The sequence below is a fragment of the Carassius auratus genome, chromosome 14 (assembly GCF_003368295.1).
Source record: "Carassius auratus strain Wakin chromosome 14, ASM336829v1, whole genome shotgun sequence".
NCBI classification, from domain to species: Eukaryota; Metazoa; Chordata; class Actinopteri; order Cypriniformes; family Cyprinidae; genus Carassius; species Carassius auratus.
Window position 1 is genome coordinate 250777 of NC_039256.1, and position 22828 is coordinate 273604.

Consider the following 22828-nt stretch of genomic DNA (forward strand, 5'->3'; position numbering starts at 1 on the left):
ATCTGGCCCTAAAATGAACTTATTGAATAGCCCTGTTCTAAGCAATGATGCGCTGGATCTATATCTGCCCACTGCTCCGGGTGTGTGTTCATGGTGTGTTCACTTCTCACTGCTGTGTGTGTGCACTTGGATGGGTTAAATGCAAAGCACCAATTTTGAGTATGGGTAACCATACTTGGCAAATGTCATGACTTTCACTTTTTACACTCTTCATTGAAAGCAGTTCCCTTTCATAGGTTCATTTCAATGCTGTGACGATGGCATTGCTTTGGGAACACCTCTGTGATGAATGTCTGAAGCCCTTATACCATTATGACAATTTATTGGCCAATAGCGCTTTGCACCACCAATACTTACGTATGCTATATACGCCCGCTGTGTGCTGTTTAATCAGATTTTGATTCCTTGAAGAAGCGAACCATCTGTTGCCCATGGGAAATAGATTTGTGTTCTAAGCCATCTATTTATACAGAGCAGTTTACTCCTCTAAAGCGGACACAATGAGTTTTCCGGTATGGATGCATGTTACACAAATTCACGAGGAAACTGGCAGGAAAGACCCCTTTGCTGCCTTTATCTATTATTGTGATCATCTATCTGATCATCTATTGAATGATCTTTGAAAAGATTTTCAGTAAATCAAGATCTGCCATGCACACTGAGTCTCCTCTTCCTTAAATAAAGCTGATGTTGCTTTTTATTTTTATTCAGTTTTACTGTATGTTTAAAACATATAGAACATCCTTCAATTAAAGACTTTTTCATTCATGGTAAAGAGGTCCAGTGTCCTTTTAGGACATTAAATGACTCCAGACATGACGTACGAAGAGGTTTTCACATTTCACAGGTTCGCCACATTACTATTGTACTATGTAAAATAAAAATGCATGAGCAAATGACTCTTTAATGATAATATAACGGCTTTGCAATGTAAGAATTAAAAATGTTGTCCAGACTTATTATTATTATTATTATCAATGTTATTATCATTATTATTATTGTTGTTGTTGTTGTTTTTATTGCAAGCTAAGTTAAACTCACTGCTTTGAAGCAGTTTCAGGAAACAGGAGAATAACTCAGATCGGTTCAGGTGTTGTTCTCATCTGACAGTGCCGGTGCAGTTAGTTTGATCTTGTTTTCTGTCAGCTCAGTTCTGGCGTAACTGAATGAACACAGTGTGACATGATTACAGTCTGCATCATGAGTGTGTTTTTATCATTCTGAATCTTATAAACACCTCCTTGACTGAAAACTGAACTTAGCCAGGTTTGACTGTTTGCATGATGATCTTGCAGATATGATATTTGCAATGTGGTCCTTTGACATAACATATGATAAATAATGCCTTGTGTTGTTTAATCACAGCAACAATGACTTCACCGAGAGATCACCATCAGAGAAGCATGGATAAACCGATTAACATGTCGTAAGAGATTGTTTATATTTTTTTATATGGGTTTTCACTTGATGCAGAGGATTAATACAAACTTGCATAGTTATTAATAACTATATATGTAAGTTATATGTAGTATTCTGTATATAGCATTTTCATATAGCATATCAAACTACAGAAACTTTTCATCAGTTAATATACACCTTGACTATATATAAATTTGTATTACAGAATGTACATGCCCTGATATTCTTTTTTTCCCCTTTAGATCAAGTGTTATTCATCTCAAAGAAGAATTTACTAGACTTCAAAATAAATTTTTCCCAGAATGCAACAAACGTATAGAGAAAATAAGTGATCTCATCAATGAGTTTAACAATGGTTACAGCCTTGCTATTTATGTTCTCCATGGAGCAATAATTGGAGGAATCATGATGGTGTTGTTGGCATTATCAGTTTTGGCCATTGATGTAGAGGTTTCTCAATTATCTTTTGCAGCTACGGCTATAGTTGCTGTATTAGGTGTTGCTTATCGGCTTGACAGGAAAATACAGCGGGAGATCTCAAAACACACCATTAAAGATGAAATTAAGGGATTTCAGGATACAATTAACAACACTATTGACATGCTGGAAAAATTCTGTCAACATACCGAGGAAATATTGAGAGACCCTTCACTATTAGACCACAGAACCCAGGCATTGAGTGAACATTTTACCTACTGCTTTGAAAAAAGGCTCTTTCGGGAACATGACAGTATTAAAATGGGTGACCGGCTGTCTAAAATAGTGCATTTGTCTGGAAAGCTTTCAGAAATGATCGCCAACATTAGTTCTGTGCCTGATATCCTCAAAGAGATTATCGAAGATGACAAGAGGCAACATGACAAACCTGCAAAACCCACACGCGAGCAAATAAATAAAAGAGAGTTCAAGGAGAAAGCAGAGAAATTCATTAATGATATGCAGAAAGGAATTAGTGAGCTAAAAAACGGAGTGAAAGAAATCAACCAAACAGCTGACAGAATATCAGATCGATTGAGTTGAACCTGACGAAATGAAAAAGTATGAACTGCTGAGACGTAACTTGTAACTGGATCCACATATGACAGTTTTGAAGGATTTGAACATTTCATTGTCCTACAACAATATTGTTAACATTGCCAAAAGTTAGAAATACAGTTTTATTTTTAGAAGTTATTTTGTGTATTTATTTAGCACTTTCATAACAAAACATAATAAAATGTACACAAATGTATAATTGTCTTTTTTCTGCTTTATGTAAGTGATGGTACATGCTGTATCTTGCAGCTACTCCAGCACCTGAAACCGCCAACGAAACACCAAACGTGAACGGGGCCAAAAACAAACCCACTAGTGCTGTGATTCCTGCAGCTGCTGCTATTACTGTTCCTGACAAACTGCCCAACATTGTTTAACCTATTATCTAATAAACGCTGCATTCCAGATTTTATGCCAACTTGCAGGCCCTTTGCTTAACTTCCTTTTTTTCTGTTGCTCAAATGTACATCATTGCTTGGAACCATTGCAGTACATTGAATTCTAACATCCTGAGCCAATTGAAATCTGCTCTTTTGGAATCTGTTGTTTTATAAAGACCACCTATTATGCAAAATGCACTTTTACATGGTGTTTGGACATAAATATGTTGGCAGTGTGTGAACAGCACCACACTAGAATTATAAAAATCCACCCACTCATTTTTTATCACTATTAAACCAAAACATAATAGAACAGAATATTTAAGTGCTAGTATTAATTGGTCAGGTGCTGGAGAAAAAGGGGTGTCCTTAGATGTATTTTTGAAAATTGCTAAACACTCAGCTGTTCGGATTGAGACAGGGAGGTCATTCCCCCAGTTGGGAAAAGTCTAGGAAAAGGTCTGTGATAGTGATTTTAAACCTCCTTGGGATGGCTTCTGGAGGGCGCACAAGAACTAGTGAGTTGGTGCAGCACCAGTTGTCATTTTGTATGCAGGCATCAGTTCCTTGAATTTGATGCGAGCGGCTACTGGTAGTCAGTGTAACCTGATGAGGAGAGGAGTAACATGAGCTTTTTTTTGGCTCATTGAAGACCACTCTCACTGCTGCATTCTGCATTAGCAGAAGAGGCTTGACAAAACATGCAGGAAATCCCGCCAAGAGAGCATTACAATAGTTCAGTCTGGAGAGAACATGAACTTGGGAAAGTTGTGTGGCTTGCTCTGAAAGGAAGGGTCTAAATCTAAATCTGCAGAAAAATCTGTTGTAGCAATATGATCTGTGAAGCTCAAATGATGATTGATCACAACTAGGTTTCTGGCTGTCCTGGAAGGAGTTATGGTTGACGAACCCCACTGTATTGAGAAGTTGTGATGAAACGATGGGTTTGCTGGAACTACCAGCAGTTGTGTCTTGGTAAGGTTGAGCTGAAGGTGATGGTCATTCATATAGCTAGAAATGTCGCTCAGACAGGCTGAAATGCGAGCAGCTACCGTCGGATCATCTGGTTGGAATGTGAAGTAGAGATAGCAGTGATAAGAAAAGCCATGGTTCTCAATGACAGATCCTAATGTAGATGGAGAAGAGAAGTGGTCCAAGCACTGAGCCTTGAGGAACACCAGTAGCAAGAATATTTCGAGTATTTTAAAGAAAATGTGCCTCAAAATGTACCAAAATTAGTTTCCCTGATAACACAAGTACATCAAAAAGAGACTTCTATTTGAAGTCTGCATTTACATCTGCAAGATGTTTTCCATCAGAAGTCATAAACATTTATTAGATGTCTTTAAGATGTTTATTATATAGATATTATACAGAATGTAAAACCGACACCTTGAAAACATGTTTGTACACAGCAGATGCTTTCCAAATCAAGATAGATCATATATTTTTTTAAATCCAGTGTCACTTAAGATAAAAGAATCTGACAAACCTGAGTGAACTTTCACCCACTAATTGAAAACCCAGAGTCTCCCCATTAAATCTCATTTCATAAAAAGAGAAACAAAAATAAAAAAATCTTACACCGTCTACACTGGAATTAATGTGATGTGGATAGAGCTCAGTATGATCAGTGATTCTGTATACACTGGATGGCAGGTGCTCTTTTCAATAATAGGACAAATGGACTCATAATTTCTTTATTAAACTGAACAGTGGTTAAATTTACAATGGGTGCACATCACAGCTCAGTCATCAACAAGACACCCTGCAGATCACAACAACCAGTATGCATTCACTCCTAAAAGCAATGGAAGAATAAATGAAAAAGAACTGCAGCCAAGTATGTGCAACTCTCTTTATGGTTTGCCACATCTCTTTATTTCAGTTCATGTAAAGAGCCTTACAGAAATGACACTGACAGTGTATAAATAAAAAGAGTGAATAGGAAGACAGTGCACAAAACCAAAACAGCTTAGCATACTTACCTAGACCTTTCCTGGTAAAAATCATAAAAAAGGCCATTTGGAAGCCTTCTGTAATGGTGTCATAAGACACTCCTCTGCTCAGCACGTTCACATAGCATGTTTTTAAAAGAGAGGAATTTTCACTCATTGTTAGCATACGGAAATGTTGGCATTCAGATTTGGAAAAGATGGGTGATCTGAGCTGTGTATCCATCACCCAGATTGAAATCATGATGATAAAGCTAAAATAGGTCAAGAAGCACATAACCCAACAACAAAAAAAAGCCCCTATGCGTGATAACATTTATATTTTCTGAATTATCTTAAGACTGCTCCTTCACTTTTCCCCATAAAATCCACTTCAATCACAGAAAAGTCCCTTAGAAGCAGATCAATAAACAACGAAAGTGGAGCCAACCAACATCAATGGAAAAGGGGGAGGAGTCCCAGTGGAGCAGCTTTGTGCATCCTGCTGTCCACTCTGGCTCATGATCATAGTCACGGTGCTCACCCATAGAGTCTGTGACAGTCACATACTGGAGGACATGGGGGGGGTCGGGGGGACATGCAAGGACAAGCTTAGCTTAGGTGCTCTCGCTGCTCTCCAGAGACTGCATTTTGACCATGTGGTCAGGCTTTCCTCCAGCGGAGTAATGCTCCCACATCTGCAGGTAGAGTCTCTCCAGGTCCATGGTGTACTGTTTGGTGTTGAATAGCGGGCTGCAGATGCGCTGCTTCCACACGCGGGCGCGGACCTTCTTCAGGCTGAGCGGAACCAAGGAAGAACGGGTTTCAAAGATCTTAAACATGTCTTGATTTGAAAGTGGAAAATTACAAGAACAACTTACAATTCCATCTCAGTTCCCAGCTTCACAGCCACATCTTCATACTCCTGACGACTCTGGGCGATGAGCTCAGGACAGCCAAGACATGTGAGCTGAGAGGCAGCCACACGAGAAGCCAGCGTCTCTCCTACAGAAAACACAGTGTTTACTGGCTAGTAAAATTATCATCATGGATAAAAACTGGTAAGCTATTCCTTAACAAATATTGTTTTAATAAAGTGTATTATTATTATGGTTTCTTAAAGTTTTTGAGAGTTGTAATGAAGACCTGGGTTTCTCTTTTAATGGATATTACTTCAGTAAAAAAAAAAAAAAAAAAATTTTAAGTGATCATAGCTTCTGGAGATAAATAGCGCAAACACTGGACAAGGATAACGTTTTATATTTTCTGAACAAACCACTAACCAGAACAATACCAACAGTTATGCTTACAAATCACACTAATACGAAACAAGTTGATAAGTGATGCACTGAATTAATTAACAATTAAGCGACACATTTTCTTGTTTACTGTTCTTATGTTGCTTAATGGATGCATTACATGCAAACTAAATTTTTCTTTTTTTTTGGGGTTTAGTGTTTTTTAATCATCAGCTATCCATTAAACTCATGAAGCCAGAATGGAATGCATTTTCTTTCTCTTCATATTTTTATATCAATATAGGACAAGATCATTCTATTTAAATCAATGTGATAAACGAGTTTGGTAAAAAGTGGTCCGAATATATTACCTACTATCTGTCTCTACAGTGTGCACCATGTAATTCAGAACCAGTAACAGACTACAGTAATCGACCCAGCACTGAATCCTAGCTTGTATTACCTGGCATAGTAACCATGGGGGTACCAGCCCACAGCACATCCATGCCTGTGGTGTGTCCGTTACAGAGCGGCGTGTCCAGGCACACATCAGCCAGCTGTCCACGTCTCACATGCTCCTCTTTAGGAGCCACGGGGGAGAAGATGATGCGGGAGGCAGGCAGGCCCAGGTTCTGAGCGTACTGTTGGATATTGGGCTCACCCACGGCTGGGAAGCGCAGCAGCCAAAGCACACTGTTGGGCACACGCTTCAGGATCTACACAACCGACAGCACAGACCATCAGTTTCACAATGAGGACATGTTGTTACTTTCAATGAATTGATTTAAAAATAAATGACTTAAGACGTCAATGGGGACCAATGCAATTGTTTCGTCTGTTAGCCAGCAACAATGACGCGCTCTCTCCATGAAGACGGGGAAATTTCAGCAAAGGATAAATGGATTTGAAAATCGCTTTCAGTAGCTCTGCCATTAAATTTATTTAAAAATGGCAATCCATACACAGCTATGATCACAGCATACACAGCTATTTGTGAGTCCCACCAACGTCTGTGCAGTCAAAGCGTGTTTTCTCCGCGGTCGGCCTTATTGTAAACAGACTAAGAAGCCGACTTTCCCCCGATCATGTTTACATGCCCGTATTTCTTAACAAGAACATGTAAAACAATAGAAAAAAAAGCAAAAAAGATTTGCTGACAGTTTAAAAGTTTCAAAGTTAAGTGTAGGCTACGTTCTACAATAGCCTAATTGCTGCAGCCTGCTTTACGTTTTTTCTTTGCTCACTTTTCTTTTTTTTTTTTGCTTTTAATCAGTACTTTTGTTTGTTTGCACGCATTGTTAAAGGTTTTCAGCTACAAAACATGATGTGTAATGTTCAAGCTTATTGTGTGTAAGCTTGTTCAAAATGACGGAAACAATAAATGTTGCTGAAAAATAACGTCTGATTAAACTTAATTTAAATAAACGAATATTTGTTTTTTGTGAGCTCAAATATTCGAATGTGATTTCCGGAAAACGCCCATCCCTACTTTGTACTACTATAATGTCAGTAGTTTATGTAAATGAACTGTGTGTACTCTTTCTCTGCGTTACCCAGACATCACCACATAATCATCATCATCCGGCAGACCTCTGACAGATACATGGGTTTGTTCAAATCAAGTAAATAAAATACGTTTTAAAGCCAATCTTACATTGGCCCACATCTGCAGGGTGGGAGGGTCAATCTTATAGAGCTGGTTGAAGTTGCAATACACAATCGAGTCTTCAGGGAGACCATACTGCGAGCGGGTGGTCACCACGATTGTTCTGGGAACTTCTTCTCCTGTTGCGGCCTTGTTGTTGATCTAAATGAAAAGATTAAATAACAGATGAGTCAATAGTTAAGGTACTGAAAAGACAAGCAAGTGCCTTAAAACTGTCGCCCATCCCTAGAAGCCTTTTAACTTCTCTTCCACCAAGTTTGTGCCACCTACAGCAGTGTGAAGGCCCAAGTGTAGGCAAAAATGGCTATTACACATCCTGTCTCAGCCAGTTTGTGTGTGCCATACCTGCAAGGCTACAGTCCCAGATACTATAACCTCCTCCACTGTAAACATCTGAAAAACAACAACATGTGGTAATATTCTGACTCTGCCGACTATCAAATTGTCTTTTTGACAGATCTGCGAGATGATCAAAGGAGGAAACTGATCGGAGGTCATTAGAATCGCTTCACAGCACCAAAAAATTAAGTCCCTCATCTGAAAATACAAATGGCACAAAAGCAAAGACAGCCAAGATCAACCTTCACACCGCTAAACTCCATAATTACACGTTGTCAATTCGGCCATGACAGAGGTGCCGCTGACAACAGAAGACAATATTCAGAATTTGATCTTTGATCAGAAATTGATTATGAGCGTGATTCACTTTAACCTAATATTTCCAGTTACTAGAAACAATTAAAACAGCTTGCATATGTCTGAATTGTATCTTGTAAACCAATTATTCAACGAAATATATCCATTTATACATGCACTTCCCCAAACTAAATTAAAAGAAATCAAAAACAGTGTTCATGTAACCCTCTTTTTCAGAATGAGGGTTTAATCATAAATATGACGTGCATGTAAATGAGGTCAACTACCCACCGATCCGTCGTGCTACGAAAGATGGACAGGACTAAATCCTGATGAGAACCCAACTTTCAAAGCAGTGAAGTTAGTGAAATTGCAGTGAAGTCAGATCAACACTGAGGGCCTGCGATGGGCCGTACCTGAGTTGTGGCCAGGCCGTTGCTGACCGTGAAGCCGTTGATGGTGACCTGGATCTGGCCCTGGTTGATCATGTTAATGATGGCCTCAGCGGCCGTGTTCATGGGGATGATGGGCATGTCAGCTGACTCTTGACCATCACATTCCATCTGAACGTAGAGGAATGAGAAAGAAACATTAGCATCTCTGTTAACAGGGTAATGGAACGTATTAAAGCAGTGATTTCTTCACGAACCTTCACAATTTTGATATCCGGCAGGCTTTCCAGGAAGGCTTTCAGATCGATGCCATTCAGTACAATGCGGTTGTCGAAAATATGGCCATTTGACTTGAAGTCTATCACCGCTTTTTTCTATTGGGTAAAAAGAAAACCATGAGCCTCATTCTCGGTTACAGATTTTTTTTAAAAATGTGATTAGAGACTCAATCTAACCTTGAGGTGAGGGAACATGTTGGCATGATCTCCAATGAAGAAAGTGTTCGGCATGTAGGCCAGTTTCTCAGAGTACTGCTCTGCGACCTCAAAAGGAGACGTCTCTTTATCAGTGATGATGTAGTCCATGAACGGTGCTCCACTGGTGCCTGGGTATCCAAGCCACATGGCCTAGGGTAGATTGGAAAAATAAATTATTCAACTAGATCTTTATATATTATCTGAAGTACCATTTAAAAGTTCCGGCCCAGTACGATATCTTGAACACAAAGTCAGCATTATTTATAATTATTTTTTTAAGGGTCATGTGATAATAAATCCCGGAGTAATGGCTGCTGAAAATCCAGCTTTGCATCAACAGAAAACAGCTATTTTAATTGTAATTATAACATGCACTGCTACTGTTCCACCTGTTTCTGTCTCTATACTATTCCAAGCCCAGGTGCAAGACAGTCCTTATTTATAACTGTAAGAGAAACATCATTAATGGTTTCCTGAACTTACATTCCTAAATAAGGCCCAGGTCTCTCCTTTAACGCATGTTTACATGATTTATCAGCTACTGGGTAAAAATAGGCAAAATAAAACTAAACAAACAAGTTCCAACCTGAATGGGTGCAGGGCGCAAGGCGAACAGCTCATTGCGTGCTCCTTTAGTATAGCCATTCATGTTGACCAGGATGTGGACTCCATCTTGCTGGATCCTGTCTGCTGCTTTTCCATTGCAGGGGATCTATGAGCACAGGACACGATGAAACCAAGACAGACCTCCAAATGGAGGAGGAAGACGATATTCCTAAAATAAGCTTGTGTTATGTACATGTATACTCACCTGTGAGAGGTCAATGAAGTGATTAGCCTCCGCCATGACTTTAACTCTGAAGTTGGTGCTGTCATCAGGGCTCAGAGCGTAGCAAAACACCTGTGAACAATATAACAGTATGAAATCACCAGCTCACCACGATCTATTACACGATAACTACTGCATTACGGTCTCATCACCTCGAACTTCTCAGAGTTGTGCATGCCAGGGATGGACTGCATCAGGTGGGACGTGGGATGGTTGCCAAAATCAGAGCTAATGTAACCCACACGCAAACGGCCTCCACTGGCCTTCAAGTCCTTTGGATGCTCAAAGGCAGGCTTATGAAGAGCATTGATCTACAGAACAAGCAAAGTATTATGCTGTAGCTTATGAACTAAATAGGTATAGGAACTACTTTTTTTTGACCGAAACCAAGGTATAATTCAGAAAATGTAGCAGAATGGGCCTGTATAAACATGTTTAAGGTAACACACACACCTTATCCAGACACAAGTTGCCATGTCTCTCTGCAATCGCTTTGCGGAAACCGTGAGAGAGGGGATAGAGCATGCTGTGATGGGGATGCACGGATGGCAGGCGGTTCTTCTCCAGCTGATCAGCCACAATGCTCACCAGCTTCTTCATGCGCTCATCGTAGTCAGTCCAGTCACAAACAATCTGAGGACCACAGCACAATGACATCACACAGAGATTCCCACCAGAGTGTGCAGCGAAAGCACACACATTCAAGACATTAATGTACCTGCAGACAGTGAGCCAGGTTACAGTAAGCATCAGGGAAGTCAGGCTTGAGCTTCAGGGCGGTGCGGTAAGATGCAATCGCTTCAGGAATGTTCCCAGAATCCTTCAAGAGGAGAGCGATGTCATTTGAATCCAAATTAACACTGAAACCAACTGAAAGGAAGTGAATTCTCCAGGTCTCTGGATTCATACCTTGTGTATCGAAGCCAAGTTACTGTGAGCATCTGCAAAAGCGGGGTTGATCTGAATGGCTCGAGTGTAGCACTGCAGCGCTCCCTGAACATCCTGCATCTCTTTCAGAGTGTTGCCCATGTTAGAGTAAGCATCAGCAAATGTGGGGCTGATTCTGCTCAATGGTTGACAAGAAACACACAGTGAGACTTTGAAAGACACCAACACAAAATGACTGCATCAGACTGCAGAGCCAGAAACAAGAACACACCTGATTGCCTCCTTATAGTGCATGAGCGCTTCCTGAAGTTTCCCCTGCTGCTGCAGGACACTGGCAAGGTTTGAATGGGCAGCAGCAAATTCAGGGAATACCTTTCCAACAAATAAAACCAAAATTTAATGGCAGGATTCTAAATCTCTCACTTGAAAGTTTTGTTAAACATGTATATGGATTTTCAGCAGACGTCATCGGTCCCCTCACCTCCAGTGCTTTCCTGTAGAGCTGCACAGCCTCCTCAATGTTGCCCTGCTCGCGCTTGATGTTGGCCAGATTGTTTAGGGAGTCGGCGTGAGTCGGGCACAGACGCAGCGCAGTGTTGTAACACTCCTCAGCTTCAGAAACCTAGATGTAAACATGCAAGTTAGCAGCCAATAAAGCTCTTGATTCTAATGGTTGTCCAGTGAATTTTAACAGGCAAAACCCAGCCATTTCAACAGGAATTCATGAGGTTGGGAATTTCTTGCAAGGGCAAAAGACTTCCCAACAGTATGAAGTTGTGGTGGGTGGCAGGGTTCTTTTTTGTCTGTAAAATTGCATTCATGTGAACACACCGTAGGGTAATGACGATAGTGGATTTTGCCGATACGGATAGCTAGGTTGGATCACACTGGCCGATACAGATTAATTAACGGATAGTTTTTAAAATGCATGCCTAACAAAAAAAGTGCTTTATTAAAAAAAAAAAAAAAAAAAAAAAAAAAAAACGTACTGATTCATACTAGCAGTAGTACTAATAATAAAAGTAATAATAATAGTAAATGTTGAAATTACCACAAAATCCATTTTATTTTTTTCTAAATTCTGTTATTTCCACCTTGTTAACTTTTTTTTGCAAACAAAGGGGATTTACTATAAAACAGAAAACATGGAAGAAATGTTGTGTGATTATTCCTTAATCAAATAATGTTTGTTTCATTTCAGTAGTAGTAGTACGCTTCTGTTCATTCTACTGAACAACAGACTGGACTTTTATTTTGACGGGTTGCCGTGAGTACCTTTACAGTTCTGTGTATGTGATATGATGCTAGTTTTACTCAAATCAAACGTTCAGAAGCTCATGAAAGCTCTCTCAGAGCAGTTCTGGAGATGTTGTTCCTGTGTTTACGTCCTCATTTAGAGAGACGACAGAAGCTGAAATCACAGCGAGTGTCACATGCACTTCAATATGTGTGCAATAAATGAAACTACACATCTGCGCCATTCTTTAGTCACACAGAACATAGTTACAGATACTAGTCAATATCGCGATTTGAGTTATGTGTAATGACCTACTTTTGATTAATTCATTCAAAATTTGACCAATTCCGTGACATTCTGCGTTTAACAGTGAATTTTGTTTTTATGACTGGATTCCGCAATTCTGTCCACGTTTTCCGCATCACGGAAATCACAGGGCACTACAATTACACCTGCACAATGTAAACTCTCACACTTTATCTGCTTCTATTCTTGAACACGTAATGATTATCTAGTCAAAATAAAAGAGCTGTGCTAAGTAGGAGAACTCACCGGTTTCACACACACTCCGGACGCGTCACGTTCAACTCGAGCAGCGGTCTAAAACAGTTTATTAATTCACCAAACGGACAAAAGTTTACTTCAAGAATGAACAATGAGGCATAAATAAGTTTGAAGTTCAGGGTTTAAAAAAACGGAGCAAACAGAAAGAGCGATCTATATCATAACTCTATAAATGAAGCATACAGACTTTTTTAGAGCCACAGAAAGACAAATGTTTCGATGGAAATGCTCAATATAAATCTGGCTAAACATTCAATAAGATGAAGACAAAGGCATAATTCAAGAACATAAATGTAGGTTCTTACACTGCCCTTCTCCTTCAGAGCATTAGCAAGATTGCAGTATGCATCAGGAAAGTGTGGCTGCAGCTCGATGGCACGACGGTAGGTGTCAATGGCCAGGTCAATCAATCCCTGCTCATAGTACACACACGCCAGGTTTCCATGGACCACAGCATGGTTAGGGCTCAAGCTTAGGGCACGCAGATAACCAGCAACCGCTCTGTAAGGGGAAAACCACATGTATCAGATTGTCTGAAAAAGGCTGGAACAAAACGTAATGGCAGAGGATGTAACCATTCACCTGTCAAAGATACGAGCCTCTTTCAGAACATTGCCCAAGTTGATGTAAGCATCCAAAAAGTTTGGGTCCAGTGTCACTGCCTGTAAATTCATTGAACAGACCATGTGAACATCATACTCATTCATCATCACTGTACAAAGTGGGATTGTCATCTGCAACCAACCTTCTCAAAATGATGTATGGCCAGCCAGATCTCCCCCTGAGCATTGAACACGCAGCCCAGGTTACTCCAGGCCACGGCAAAGTTTGGCTGAGTTTCAATTGCTTTCAGGTAACAAGCCTTCAAAAGGTTAACAGTAAAGAAAAAAAAACAGGAGGAAGAGGAGGTAGAGAGTAGATAGAGAAAGGGTTGTAAAAGTAAAGAAAAGATCAAATAAAAAGGAAGAAAGAACAAAAAGGTAGACAGAAAATGAGTTAGTATCCATTCTCACAAAAAGCAAAAAGTGAGTCTACAACATGGGCTCGCGTGCGCAAAATTCTGCTGCGCAAAGCTGCACACTTTTCCTACGCTGCGCAAATCCAACCAACACCTATACTCCGACTTACATTCTTCAGTTATGCAGTTTCTAATCAACTTTTAAATTAAAATTAAGACTAAAAAACAAACACGTGGAGTGCAGAGAAGTCAGCTTGAGATCATTAACAGTTACATTAGTTACATAATCTCAGTAAATTACACAACCTTAAATGCAAGTGCGGCGTGCAGGTGGAGGTCCCTGTAATGCGAGCGCAAAAAGCCACGCAGGCAACCCACACAGTGGTCTCCGCTTGCGCCGTTTCCGCTAGCGCCCGTATTCGCCTGCGCCAACGCCATCTCGGGGAGCAGACTGCAGACCTGGAGCGATTCGACTCCCCACCAGTCTGGCACACACAAAACTATGAAACCCTCTTCCCTCTGGGGCCTTCAACTTGACTGAGTTCCCACGGCCAATTCCATTCATATCTTAAGGGGTTAACTGTTGGAGAGTTAGCACTACTTAAGGGTTGTTGCCTTTGGTGTCATGTTTTAGGCTGCACAGCCGATGGGTGCCATGCTAGCAGGGAGGACGTGCAGGTCTGCAACCTGCCGGCCAGAGGTCGAGGGGAGGGGAAGAACGTTCGCGCGTGTATTTTGGTCGCGGTTTTGACGCTGCGCAGCCCTTGCGTCGCTGTAGACTCACAGCGCATCATCTGCTCAGCAGAACGCTGCAACTCCAAATAAAGGAGAAAAAATAAATCATAATACAAATGAACAGGAAAAAAATTATCAACAAGTAAGAGAGTTAGAGGGTTCTTACTGTGATTTCATTTGCTAACAACATTAAATCCATTTCTCTTTTTAATTACTTGGGCACTACACTTTTCTTTCGCTTTCATTAACTCTATCTTGCTTTTTTGTTCTTCAAAGGAAGCCACAAGACAGAAGAACTCAGGCATTGGAGTAAGGTGTTTTTCTTTCTGTTTTGTTACAAACCCGTTACCATATTTTTGGACTTTGTCTGGGGGGGCGGCCGCAGCTGGAAGAGGAGAAGACTGATGCTGCCCTAGTGTTCCTGTCCACCGGACCGCACCTACGCAGGAACACTGTCACCCACCTGAAACCTTCTCAATAACAATATCAGTTGTGGAAAAACCAAAAGAGACAAAATAAGAAAACAAGAACGTTAGTAAAAGTTTGCAATCAAGACATTTCATATGGATATCAAAACTTGTATTGACAAAGCAAAACAAGTAAAATGAAACCAAAAACCAAAAAGGGGAAATAAATACAAAATGACCTAACATCAGTTTAAACCCATGCAATGAAAGGATTGTACGCTTTCAAAAACCAGAGTATGTTCACGAGGGGTCGAGATTGAAGAAAGGCTCTGAGATGATATTAACAAGTTCAAACTTTTCAATACTGGGTCACATTTTCAATTATAGATAAAGGAGGGAGGCCAACTGGCTTGATCTTACCCAAATGAACTGATCACATTTGCTCTGGGAATATTATTAATAATCATAACATACAAGGGGGAAGAAATGTAATTGATGATTCTTTTGGTCTTTGTTTAGATGGTTTATACCTCGTTTGCTTTATCCTGTCCTGCCATCTTGAGTCCTGGCCAATGGATATGGAAAAAAAGCCTGGGGTTTAAAGACTTCATAATCATCTAGAAGCCTCCACAGCTCTGAAATAAAGAGGTCATCGCTTGTGTCGCGCGAGTATAATTCTCTCTTTCTATCATGGCGTCTGACGCGTGCAGTGGAGTGCATAAAGCGATCTGTCTGCCTGGCACAGCCCAGGGCTGACACACAGTGTTGGAAAAACACAAACCCTCCCGAACCCTTGTAAGCCCTAAAGACAGGCGGATGAGAAGTTGAACTGGGGGGGGAACACGAAAGGTCAAAATGATACAGGCTCTACTCGAGTGCACTATGGAGCCCTTACAAAGCATCTGTTGGCTTGACTGAGGGGTCAGGCAGACAGTTCGACGCGCACACAATCCACAGGCCCTAAGCGAGCGCGCGGGGGTTAGGAGCGACAGAGTTGGTGGGGGGCCGCCGGCCCCTCGTACTCTTCCCCACCCCGCCCCCCTGAGGCACCAAATAAGAGGGCTTCTAACCAACAGGAAGAGAACTCTCTCTATAACATCAAGACAAACTCCCAAGGACCCACTGAAAACTCAAATAGCCACACTGCCTCAAAGGCTAAATTTTTTACGGGCATTGTAATGCTGGGAAAGTAAATCCAAACTCACAGCCAAAGGGCCATGACTTTTTAACTTTTAAAGGGAATCAGTTGCTTCTAATAAGGCAAATGACCAGAAGGTGCATGGTTAGGGTTAGAAGCCATCTTATTTTTTGCACAGCAAAGACCACTGTCTTCATCAGTCCATTTATTTCTCCAAGACCGAGCCAGCGAAATCCCTCCAAGAGACTACAGGGAAGAAAGGCATGCCAAACTGCAGCATGTGTTTTAAGACCCCCGTTTGGTGAGAGACAGAAGAGCCCAGCCTTTCTTCCTTTGTATGTGGGCAAGTGGGGACTGGCTGGGCCAGGATGAAGCAGTGTTTTAGACTGAAAGAAGCATTGGAGTGAGAGAGGAAAAAAAGAAGAGGAGGACAGAATGGGAGTGTCTGTAACCTAGTCATTCAAATGGACAAAAAAAATAAATAAATAAAAGCTAGTTTGAGGGTAAAGGGGTCTTAACCTTGTTGAATAAAAAAAAATAATAATAATAAGATTTTGCTTTTTGACTAGGTATGTGGGATGCAGGTGACCCGGAGGCTCTGGGTGCACTCTGCTCGAGTCGAATGCTGAGGCTAGACCCGCAGGACAGTTAAACACTGCTGATGTGGGGAAATAAAATGAGCAGCACACTCTTGAGTGCACTCACAAGAACTTACTAAATAAAAACAAGTCTAACACTCACTCCCAAAGTGCAAGAATGGCTAGGTGTCTGACAGCTATGATTTTTAAATCAAAAACAAAAATAGATAAACGTGCAAGGGCCGACATGTTTAAACATACCTTTGCCTCTTCAAGGCGCCCAAGCGCCTTAAGCAGGTTACCCAAGTCACTGCGTACACAATACAGATCCTGTAACAAGAGACAGAAAAAAATCATCACTTACCAACTAGTACATTCAAAATACACAAGGGCTTGCTGACATAGTACAATTGTATTGACATCTTACAATACATTTAATATTTTGTAATAAATACTATACTGTGATGATTTTAGTGCTCCCTTTATCCAGCCACTGAGGTTCAAACTATTTAAAACAACTGATTCAAAACCCTGCAAAGATCCTGAATGTTAATTTAATTGTTAAAAGATGTTTTATTAGTATCAAGATCACTTTTCCATTATCTAATATATTTAGGATTACTTACATTTTTAGGGGTCAATGTCATTGTTTAGGCTTCTTGCAAGCATAATGTTTAAAATGATGGTTACAATGATTGATTATGCTCTAAAACACTTTGCATAAAGATATTGCATAATAGTGTTGTCTGTCAAAAGTACCGATGTCGGAACTGAAATTTAGCATTTCCCGCCAGCATTTAGAGCGCTGTTGTGTGTATTCTTACAGCTCTGATTGGTCACGGTGTTCACGTGCTCAATAGATACGTCTATGATTGGCTACTAAGATCCATCTACGAGCAGATATATTAGGCATCCGCTGATAAAGGCTCCTGTATGTTTCACTCAGTGAACATTGATACTTTTAACAACAGGATTACAGATCATCAAAAGGCTGAAAATAGAGAGATCATTTCTAGCGGTATGACACAGCATGAAAGCCCTGTGACTCTCTGAAACGCTTTGAGGCTTAACTCACAGGATTGTACTGGAGAGCAGACACATATGCTTGAACGGCTCCCTCCATGTCCCCTGCGGCCACCAACGCTGCTGCCAGGTTGATGTATCCATCGATGAAGTCCGGTTTGAGACGGAGCGCGTGACGGTAGTGCTCGATGGCCTCCTGGAGTTGACCCCGTTCCTTGTAAACGTTGCCCAGGTTAGAGTAGGCCTCGGCCAGCATGGGGTTCTGCTTGATGGCCAGAGTGCTAAAGTGGGCAGACCTGCAGAATATCAGAGATTGAAAATTAGGAAAATTGATAGAATGAGACTGACATATTCCCATCGTGTGCAAACAAACACACCCCTTAATACTGTTCCCTTAAAGATGCTGCAAGTAAGTTTTTAACTCTACTGAAGCATAAAAATAACTAAATATATTTACAGATATTTAAGAAACATGCTAAGTTAACCTGTTAGCAAGCACCCCCCATTATGGGACTCACAGCTGAAAGGGCTCTACCGAATGTATAATTGTAACAGTTTCCTACTTCAGTGTGTTACAAACATAATTTTGGTGTCTTTGGAAAGAAGACCATTTGGGCTTTACTTTTTTATCAAACAGAATTGATAATGCTCAAAAATATTAAAAGTTATAGACACTGAAGTGCCTTGAATTTTTTTTTTTTTTATCATACTTAAATATTTTTTATTTGATATAAAAATACATGAAATCAGTCCTGGAGCAATCTAAAAAAGTAATGGGTTGAAAGTCACACGTCTCATCAGTTTCTATTTCAAATCTGAAGATGGTATAATTAAAAATGAGACTCCTGCAAATATTTTTATAACATACAATATTTTGTTATAAAGTTTTCAGGTTTGCGATTCTGAGCTCGTTTATATTTCTGGCATTTGCCACATGTGCGGGCTTCATTGCAGTGAAATTTAATTTTGCTCAGTTTCTGCTGCATTTAAATGCACTTGCATTTTCAGATACTTTTATATGAAATTGATGTTCACACAGTTATGTTTTCAGAGCAGGACAAAACATCTGATATAGAAATAGATCTGTGGGGGAATGCAGCCTGTTAAAGCGGTTCCCGTCTATGATCTCATCAGTAATAATCAAACGGCAAGAAGGCGGAGGAAAAAAGAAAAATCCTCAACTGTTGTCTGTACACTTTCGGGCACTTGAACACTTTTTTTTTTTAATAAGTAATTGTTTAAAAAAAAGTTAATTTTGAACCAAATAGTGAGATACCCAAAGATTGCCAACCCAACCAGATGGCAGAAAACACAGCACATTTCATTCCTTCAATTGTCGAGTGTGCTTGTTCTTGTTGGTGTCATCAATCTGGCAACCTGCGTGTGTCAAGTCCGAGGAGGAGGGGCATGGTGACAAATACCCTCTCCAATATTTTGCATTTGGACTGCAATACCTAGTTCAACCACTAGCTGTCAATCCTACAATCAGCACCTTTAAAGAAATGTTCCAGGTTCTGAATTTTCATAATAATGAGATTTTAGTTCTAGATTGAGCTTTCATAAAACTTTCAAAGATTACCAAAACGCATTCTTTGGAATAACTGTACGTGCATACAGTAACCATAAGAGCATGGATTAATAAAAGGTCATCACGTTCATTACAAACATAAAAAAATAGTTGCCTCTTAAGGCAGGACTGAGAGGACATCTTAACAAAACCCCCAACTAAAAATCCCTGTGAAACGGAAGTTGCAAACGACTTTTCTCCAGTGTTGTGATGTATTTCCGAGAGAAACGAAATAATAAGTGAGAAAAATAGTGGGTATGGCTTATTCACGCCCCCCCAATAAACATGTATTTAGTTTATTAAGCATAATATGACAAAGTTATGTTGGCAGCCCTGTATGATGTTCAACGTCTCAAGAGCTTGGTTGTAGCTAGTTCAACTCACCGTCAAACTTTGTGAGGTACCAATGGTGTACACTGACAGGACAGCGTTCTCTGTTAATGACAGATATCTCACAAACCCCATTTCGTGTTCTGTCCAATTTTTGAAGCATTCGCGCGTGAAGTGCTTCGAGCACATTCGTGACCACTCTGTTATCCCTCCTTCCTCGCAATGTAACAAATCAAGCCATCTGGACCGTAACGAGGGAATTTTAGGGAAAGGGAAAAGTGTTCTGTGAGTTCCACAACCAAAAATGCACCTCCTCGCCATCTCTCCTTTCACGCACTGTCAATAGCTCGCAAACACACAGGCAGCTTGTCTACTGTCAGGGGCGTGGTTACGGATTAAGCAGACACCCAATTCCTCAAGCCTACGTCATCAGTGAAGGTCCTCCAATGCAGAGAGGAGGGGCATTTTCAGATTTTGATTAAAGATTATGAAGCCAAAAAATGTTTTGGTGTGGATTGACTCGCATGGATGAATTGTTCAGCACAAAACCATCAATTTAGGCGAACAAAGTAAATATAGTCAATTTTGATTTCATGTGAACTTTAAAACCATTCCTTTGTTCCCAAGAGGAGCAGTGAAGCAGACCCACAGACCTGCTCCATGAAGACCACCTCACCTGTCAAGTCTGCGACACTGGAAGTGGATGGAGGACAGCAGCAGCAGTACACCAGTATTATCCGGCTCCTGCCTCCACAGCTGCATACAGTGACGCTCCGCCGCCTCAAAATCTCCAGACTGATATTCACGGTGCGCCAGCTCTGCCAACCCTTGGAAGGAAAGCATACGTTTGGTTGGTTCTGGAGCACCAACGCAACCCAAAGGAGGGGAAAACAACATGTTAGAAGAAATGGAAATGAGGTCAAATGAAAATAAAAAAAAAGACTAAAAATAAAACTAAAATGTGGAAGCATTTTTTTATGTATATAAATTTGTCACTGAAAAAAAAAATAGCACAGATGGTTCATGTAATGATGACAGCACTTGTGATATACTGCCATCAAAAAAATCTATAATAAAAAAAACTTCGCATCTATTGATATAAAATGACTGAAATTAATAGATTTGAGGATTTAAAATAATTAGTGAATTGGCTTTTGGCAAAAAATAAATAAAAAAATATATATGAAAATCAAATTCAGATGTAAAGGAAAGAATCGAAATACAAATGAAAAACAGAGACGAGGTTTGATATGAATGAGTATGATGTGATATGAAGGTGCTAAAGACAAATTACACATACGGATGTGTTCCAGAGTTAGACATAATTCGGGATTTAAGAAAAGGCTCCACTTTAAATTACAAAAGTCCGTCCAGAAGAGGCAGCCTTTTACACAAACACCTCACTCACCGTCCTAATAACGTCAGCTGGCTGCATTACCCACCTAATCTTGATGAATGAGGGAAGAAAATACTAACGTATTTAATAACGTATATTAGCTAACGTAACGTACATGATAATAAACAAATGCCTAGAAATACCTTAAAAACACTTGACGGTTTACTCATGACACGCATGCAAAGAGGCCGGCATTACAGAACTAGTAAACTGGTCACAAAGAAACTGAACATTACATCAATAAAAGCGGGAGCTCAGTTTGTTTATGTCGAGTCACGGTTCCCGTTAACCGTTAAGTTACCTGTGCTATCAGCCGCGGTCCCCACCGAGCTCGCCATCTCTCCTCCACTCTTCACCGAATCCTGATCGACGGAGGACAGTGTGGCGATTTACGAGGTGTACAATATAAAGGTCCCACACTTACTTGATAAACTTTAAAATTAAGATCGGATGTTATTGACAGAAACGCTGAGGTCTTCGGTAAACAGTCTGCTGCTAGGCTAACACGCTACAGGACAAATCTGCGGAATCTGGCGAGCCAAGAAAACACTTTTAATTAAGCTTTTCCTCGGCGTAACTAGCTCAGAGAATATATAACTTAAAGTGTTTAACCTTAAATCGAGATCGGTAGCAAAATAAGCGAATTTACATTCAATACTCTGACCACTGCAGTATTTTTAGCTAACAATGGCTTTCCAGTCTCCACCGAAATGGCGGATGGAACCGGAACTACTTTTTCTAGAAGAGGAGGAGCAGGAATATAAAAAAAGTAGATCCATAGAAAACAATTGCGTACTGTTTTTAAATGATTAATGCGAAATCAATTTTGAACGGTTGTACGGAGGTATATACATCATAAACATACTAAAAGTTTAATAGTCTATATCCGTTTTCGTGTACTCTGAGAAGTATTTGGCTTTATGCGCGAGCGCCACTCGATTTAACATAACAGCGATCTGATGGAGTGTGGAAGCAGACTGAAAGAAGGTCTCTAATGCGAAATTTAGAAAACAATAAAATAAAATGCAATTTACACTGAGAGATATTTTACAAAATAATTCAAGGAATGATTGCTATAGTTTTATTTTTCAATACCTTATAATAACTAATTTGTGGGCGAGGATATAAAAGAAAAGAGGGAAGCGACTATGTCGTTTTGATCCCTACTCCAAACCAGTAGGTGGCGGAAATACACCATTGTGTTGTTTGTCAACCGCCAATAAAATCTCAAGAAGAAGGAGCATGCTGTTTAGGCGGGAACTGTCACACAATCTACTAAACATCACAGAGTACATGAAGACAATTGTTTTGTATTACAGGTTTTATTAAATTTTCTGGTTAAATATACAAATCTCGTATCATCTAATTAAATGTCCACTCACTTGCATACATTTCAATACAGAAATCTGAACATTGGACATAACCAATTTCTACATTCATGGTTTAATTATACTGAGAGATAAATGGTTTCACATGGTTTTGGGGATCTTCTTTAAATACTTCACAAATCAGTGAAATAATAATTATAAAATAATAAAAAATTTATGTAGGAATAAAATGTTATATAAATCAGATGGATGATATGAACAAACCACTCTGTAAAAACCTTCACAATATAGATATAAAACTAGGAAGTTTGATAAATGGATGGGAGTAATTAAAATAATAATAATTGTGACAGTACTTGTTGTTTTATTTATTTTAATTTTTTTACTGCAGTTGACATGGATTAAAATGCAATTTATAGTTATTTCTCTTTGTTAAAATATTGTTGTTTTTTCTTGTACATTCACTGATTATTTTATGATTGACATGGAGAATTGTTTTTTTTAGAAACAAAGAAACTGAAGTGAGTGTGCAATCAGGAAACGAGAGTCACGTATGGAACAAAGGAAAGAGAACAAAAAGGAAGGTGAGGCTTGAATTTGGATTTGGAGTGAGAAAGGGATCAGAGGAGAAGAATGTAGATTCTTTAATTTGCTGTAGAGTTAATTTTAATCAG

The 22828-nt window shown here is 39.9% G+C and overlaps 2 protein-coding genes across 13 annotated transcripts in view; one reads left to right on the plus strand and one right to left on the minus strand.

Moving 5' to 3' along the window:
- LOC113113355 (plakophilin-3-like) overlaps positions 1-4762 on the plus strand; it is a 25236-nt gene extending 20474 nt beyond the window's left edge. For 4 of the 5 annotated variants that reach the window (XM_026279486.1, XM_026279485.1, XM_026279488.1 and 1 more), the window contains 2 exons: positions 1366-1426; positions 1662-2650. In XM_026279486.1, coding sequence (XP_026135271.1) covers positions 1366-1426; positions 1662-2439 — 839 coding nt within the window. In that variant the 3' untranslated portion in view covers positions 2440-2650. Of the gene's footprint in view, positions 1-1365; positions 1427-1661; positions 2651-2703 lie in introns of those variants that run through there. The other variant, XM_026279489.1, reaches the window with a different exon arrangement.
- On the minus strand, positions 4683-21556 carry LOC113113353 (UDP-N-acetylglucosamine--peptide N-acetylglucosaminyltransferase 110 kDa subunit). Of its 8 annotated transcripts, none has more exons than XM_026279477.1 (24): positions 21128-21556; positions 20107-20257; positions 17586-17829; positions 16772-16840; positions 13440-13556; positions 13277-13356; positions 13000-13195; positions 12683-12730; positions 11375-11515; positions 11165-11265; positions 10915-11068; positions 10724-10825; positions 10459-10638; positions 10158-10316; positions 9988-10077; positions 9763-9888; positions 9156-9326; positions 8958-9074; positions 8725-8871; positions 8018-8065; positions 7661-7813; positions 6470-6722; positions 5650-5773; positions 4683-5566 (listed from the first exon to the last, which is right to left on the minus strand). In XM_026279477.1, exons 1-24 carry the CDS (start codon positions 21162-21164, stop codon positions 5386-5388), a joined length of 3189 nt encoding a protein of 1062 aa, XP_026135262.1. In that variant the 5' UTR covers positions 21165-21556; the 3' UTR covers positions 4683-5385. The 8 variants fall into 8 exon arrangements, with proteins under 8 accessions (XP_026135262.1, XP_026135261.1, XP_026135265.1 ...); XM_026279476.1 differs by having other exon boundaries at positions 20107-20287; XM_026279480.1 differs by lacking the exon at positions 12683-12730 and having other exon boundaries at positions 4689-5566.
- Between the last annotated feature and the right edge of the window lie 1272 nt (positions 21557-22828).

Excerpts from the sequence above, each read along its gene's own strand:
- LOC113113353 (XM_026279476.1), bottom strand. The coding sequence starts at position 21,164 with ATGGCGAGCTCGGTGGGGACCGCGGCTGATAGCACAG. Across the intron at positions 11,516-12,682 it reads CCGGAGTGTGTGTGAAACCG|GTTTCTGAAGCTGAGGAGTG; the intron begins GTGAGTTCTCCT and ends GTTTACATCTAG. Across the intron at positions 7,814-8,017 it reads CTGGGACTGTAGCCTTGCAG|ATCAACAACAAGGCCGCAAC; the intron begins GTATGGCACACA and ends CTTTTCATTTAG.